A 5,193-nucleotide genomic window follows, 5' to 3' on the forward strand; every position below is an offset into this window, starting at 1 on the left:
TATAGATATAGATATAGATATAGATATATATATATATATATATATATATATATATGTTTTAACGGGGAAGTATTACAAGTGGTATCAGAGCGAGGTTACAACACTGTGACCTCTGGATTAATCATAGCAGTGAATTGAAATATAAGTAACTTAATAAATAATTAAGGTCTATCAGACAGGGTTGTTACATATCTGTTAAAATGTACTAATCTGTTAAACTTAGGTGACAACAAACTATGAGGAGAACGAGCAGTGCTCCTCACAGAAATGAGGACAGGCCGGAAACCATCACCCACCCTTAGGGGAATCATGAAATTTGGGTGCAACTGGGGGAGGAGGCTCGCAACACCAATTTGACTATATTGGAGACAGTCCAGGAGCTGAAGAACGAGATGGCCCGTCTGCGTGAGGATAACGCCAGATTAACCCTGGAACAGGAAAAGATCCTGAAAAGTTTGTCGGATAAACAAAACCAGCGTCAGCCGAATCCTAGTCCAGAGCAAACACATGTATCAGAGGAACAAGGCTATCACACTGATCAGGGAGAGACAGAAGGAAGGGAGGAGGTTCGGGGAGAGCGATCTGATAATGCCTCCGAACATCGAACCTCAAAAAGACAGCGGGTAGAGCTGCAGGGTGAGTTCCGAAAGATCAAGCCACCACATTTTGATGGGGAGTCTGAGGAGGCAGCGGAAGCTTGGCTAATTAATATGAACAAATATTTCCAAGTTTACGAATATGATCACAACCTTAAGGCGCGGCTGGCTATTTTCCAGCTGCAAGGAAAAGCTACTCTATGGTGGGAGGAAGTCAAGATAGTGCGGGGAATGAGTGAGCAGGATATAACGTGGGAAACTTTCCAAAGATACTTTAAGGAAAAATATCTAACGTTGCGTTTCTACGATGAAAAGGCAAGGGAATTTCATGATCTGTGGCTTGGGCAGCAGACCATGGATGAATTTATTACTAAATTCACATCTCTGCTTCGCTATGTACCGTATATTCGGGAGGAAAAGGCAAAAGTGCAGCGGTTTGTTAGCAGTCTACCCCAGACAATGAGGGAAAGAATCGAATTTGATAACCCGAAGACTATGGATGAAGCAATACGGAAAGCTAGAATTTGCTATCAGCAGAATAAACAAAAGGGAGAAAATTTTGGAAAGCATTGGATAGATAAAAAGGGCAGCAGAACAACTATGGGAGTCAAAGGAGCTCGCGGCAATTCCAGCAAGGGATTCTCCAAAGGGCCCAGCAATAGGAACCAGTCCAGAAATCAGCTCAGATTAAAGCCACCTAATGAATCTAAATATAGCGAGCAGCTGGGCAAAGTCGATAATGAGGGATCAGCTAGACCACCAGTACAGTGTTGGGGTTGTGGCGGGCCACACTATATTAAGAATTGCCCTCACCGAAAGGGTAGTGATCAGGTGTCCCAGATTTATGAAACCTCTACAGTGGGGGACGTGGCTCGGTCCATACCAAGAATAAATGCCGCTCTCGAGGATCGTCAAGCTGATTACCAGCCAACGATGGTAGAGTTTGAAGGTAAGATTTTTGATCGAACTGTTTCCATTTTAGTAGACCCAGGAGCTACATTAAGCTATGTTAGTCCCAAAGTTGTGGAAAACTGTAATTTGCAATCCGTTAAGTTTAAGAGTCCATGGTTAGTACAGCTAGCAACCGGGGCAAAAAGGCGGGTGCTGGCCAAGGTCAGCAACTGCCCATTGAAGATAGCAGGTCAGACAGTGATGGCAGAATTGAATGTACTTCCTCTCGGCTCATATGATGTGCTGATTGGGATGGACTGGCTGGAAAGGCGGTGGTCCATAATAAATTGCAAAACAAAAACAATTTCTTATCGGGACGAACTGGGAAACGAACAGGAAATTCAGGGTATCCTGAAGCCAGTGCAGGTCCGGCCAATTACTGCCTCACAACTAGCTAAAAGCATCAGAAAAAAGTGTTAAATATATGCAGTTCAAGTGGGTTATGCCAATTCTGAAGATAAAATTGATACTTTGGGAAGCATACCAGTAGTGCAAGAATTTGTAGATGTGTTTCCCGAAGAAATACCAGGACTGCCACCCAAAAGAGATTTGGACTTTACCATAGAAGTGGTACCTGGTGCAGCCCTAGTGTCCCGAACACCATACCGGATGAGTGTGCCGGAATTAAAGATGCAGCTGCAAGAGCTGTTGGACAAGAAGTACATCCGTCCCAGCGTATCACCCTAGGGAGCCCTTGTACTATTTGTCAGGAAAAAGGATGGAACCCTCCGTATGTGCATAGATTATCGACAGCTAACTACCCTGTATCGATGAACTATTTGATTAGGTGAAAGGGGCAACGCTATTTTCAAAGATCGATTTGAGGTCTGGGTATCATCAAATCAGAATTAAGGAGGAGGACATAGCCAAAACTGCTTTTCGAACCCGCTATGGGCATTATGAGTTTGTGGTACTGCCTTTTGGGTTGACCAATGCACCTGCGACATTTATGTGCCTGATGAATAGTGTATTTCATCAGTACTTGGACAAATTCGTATTAATTTTTATTGATGATATACTCATATATTCCCAGAATATTAAAGAGCATGAGGAGCACCTCAGACTCGTGTTACAGACGCTACGGGAGCATCAACTATATGGTAAATTTAGCAAATGCGACTTCTATAAAGAGCAGATCCAGTATTTGGGGCATATCATCACCAAGGAAGGCATTGCAGTGGACCCTGAAAAGATTAGAACCATAATAGAATGGCCAACACCAAAAGACGTGGCAGATATCAGATCTTTCATGGGACTGGCTGGATACTATAGGCGGTTTGTGGAAGGATTTTCCAGGGTTGCTTACCCTATCACTTCCTTACAGAAGAAAGGAAAAATATTTAAGTGGACAGCAGAATGTCAACGGAGCTTTGAACAACTCAAACATCTGCTCACCACTGCACCAGTGCTGAGCATTGCAGACCCGGAAAAGGATTACGTAGTCTGCACAGATGCAAGTAAAGAAGGTGTAGGAGGGGTGTTGATGCAAGAAGGGAAGGTGATCGCGTACGAATCCAGAAAATTGAAAGAGCATGAGCAGAGGTATTCTGCTTATGATCTGGAACTAACTACTGTAATACATGCACTAAAAATGTGGCGCCATTATTTGGTGGGGAGGAAATTTTTATTGATGACAGACCACCACAGCGTAACTAGCTACCTTAACCAACTGACTTTAAATGCTAGACAAGCTAGGTGGGTGGACTTTTTGAGCAGTTTCGATTTTGAAATCAAACACCTGAAAGAGAAATAAAATCGGGTGGCGGATGATCTAAGTCGGAGGGCGCACTGTCTCTATGAAATTGCCCTTAGTGAAGGACGGTCTACCCTTAGCGAAGAAATTGAAGGGGCTGCTGAGCAAGATCAAATTTATCAGCAAAAGAAACAACAAGTACAGAACTCAAACAACCACATAATGCAACAAGGTTATGAGTTGGATGCAGCAGGCATTTTATACTACAAGAAAAGAATATATGTACCCAGTCAGGGCGACATTAAGGAAAAGATTCTGGATGAATATCATAAAAGTCCTTACGCTGGACACCCGAGTTATCAAAAGTTAATCACCTCGCTTTGGAGGGAGTATTACTGGCCAGGCATGAAAAGGGATGTAATAGAATATCTGGCACGATGCATAGAATGTCAACAGATTAAGGCTGAACATCAACACCCTGCGGGGTTGCTACAGCCATTACCCATACCAGAATGGAAGTGGGAGATTATCACTATGGACTTTATCACGGGGTTACCGAAGTCCAAGAGGAATAATGATTCCATCATGGTTGTGGTGGAAAAACTCAGTAAGTCAGCCCACTTCATACCGGTTCAATCTACGTATCGTGTGGCACAAATTGCAAATGTCTTTATGCAGAACATATTTAAGCTCCATGGTTTGCCCAAAACTATAATATTCGACCGCGATGTTAAATTCACATCGGCCTTCTGGAGGACCTTGTTTGAAGGTCTGGGAACTCAACTGAATTTTAGCACCGCATATCATCCGCAGACCGATGGGCAGACTGAGCGGGTGAACCAAGTGGTGGAAGACATGCTGAGGGCATATGTGATGCAGCAACCCACTCGGTGGGAAGAGTATTTGCATCTTGTGGAGTTTTCCTATAACAATGGATATCATGCGTCCTTGCAGATGAGTCCATTCGAAGCACTTTACGGCCGAAAATGCCGCACACCATCCAGCTGGGGCGGACCAGAGGACAGACTCATGTTGGGTCCTGAGATGTTAAAAGAAATGGAAGCAATGGTTAAGAGAGTGCGGGCTAATTTAAAGGTAGCCCAGGACAGACAAAAAAGCTTTGCAGATCAGAGAAGGACCTTTAGGGAGTACCAGGTGGGTGAGCATGTATATGTCAGAATTCGAGCAAGGAGAAGTACTCTACAATGGAACGGTTGTGCCAAATTGGCACCCCGCTTTTGTGGACCCTTCCAGATTTTAGCAAGGGTTGGGCCGGTGGCTTATCAACTAGCCCTACCCAGCCACATCCGGGTCCATAACGTTTTCCATGTGTCAGTGTTAAAGAAATATGTCTATGACCCTAAACACATAATTAGTTGGCAAGACATTCAGGTAAGAATGTGCCTTAAATAGCACAAATTAAAAATTGGTCGTTAAGAAGAAGACTGATCGAAATATTGTGTGTTTCAGGTGGAGCCGGAAGGAGAATTTTTGGTCGAGCCAGTGAGCATATTAGATCGGAGAAGGGTCGTGCTGCGGAAACGAGCCATCATCCAGGTTAAAGTGCAGTGGCAGCACTTCGGACCGGATGAGGCCACCTGGGAAAATGAGCAGAGCATGAAGGAAGCTTATCCCGAACTGTTTTCGGGTGAACAACATCGGGACGATGTTGAACTTCAGGAGGGGGAGATGTGATGCCCCTAGTACAGTGGTAGTATTTTAAATTAAATGCAGTTAATTTGACTATCTGATTATGGTTATGTGGTAAAACTGAGTAATTATTAATGTATTACTGTTTAACTTAACTATATGATTAATTATTATTTTTGTTGCCTCTAATCGTTGTTGAAAGAAAACAGTTGAGCAATAGTTGTGGTGCCTCCTCATGAGAGGAGGATTGAAATTTAATAGGACAGTTGTCCAAGAAAGAGTTAAGAAAACCTAACTACCTTC

The 5,193-nt window shown here is 43.5% G+C and overlaps 1 protein-coding gene across 1 annotated transcript; it reads left to right on the plus strand.

Annotated features, from left to right (window-relative positions):
- Positions 1-392: 392 nt before the first annotated feature.
- Positions 393-4,935, plus strand: LOC149179897 (uncharacterized). Its single transcript, XM_089413684.1, has 7 exons — positions 393-1,532; positions 1,674-1,893; positions 1,978-2,222; positions 2,335-2,457; positions 2,581-2,822; positions 3,381-4,632; positions 4,711-4,935. Exons 1-7 carry the CDS (start codon positions 393-395, stop codon positions 4,933-4,935), a joined length of 3,447 nt encoding a protein of 1,148 aa, XP_089269810.1.
- Positions 4,936-5,193: the final 258 nt, after the last annotated feature.

Source organism: Pinus tabuliformis, chromosome 3_2, assembly GCF_031772625.1.
Source record: "Pinus tabuliformis cultivar Carrire ecotype Pingquan chromosome 3_2, CPIR1, whole genome shotgun sequence".
Classification (NCBI taxonomy): Eukaryota; Viridiplantae; Streptophyta; class Pinopsida; order Pinales; family Pinaceae; genus Pinus; species Pinus tabuliformis.

Bases quoted from the DNA above. Each gene is read 5' to 3' on its own strand.
- LOC149179897 (XM_089413684.1), top strand. From the start codon at position 393: ATGGCCCGTCTGCGTGAGGATAACGCCAGATTAACCCTGGAACAGGAA. The intron at 1,894-1,977 runs GTATCCTGAAGC...AAATATATGCAG, and splicing joins AAACGAACAGGAAATTCAGG to TTCAAGTGGGTTATGCCAAT. The intron at 4,633-4,710 runs GTAAGAATGTGC...TGTGTGTTTCAG, and splicing joins TTAGTTGGCAAGACATTCAG to GTGGAGCCGGAAGGAGAATT.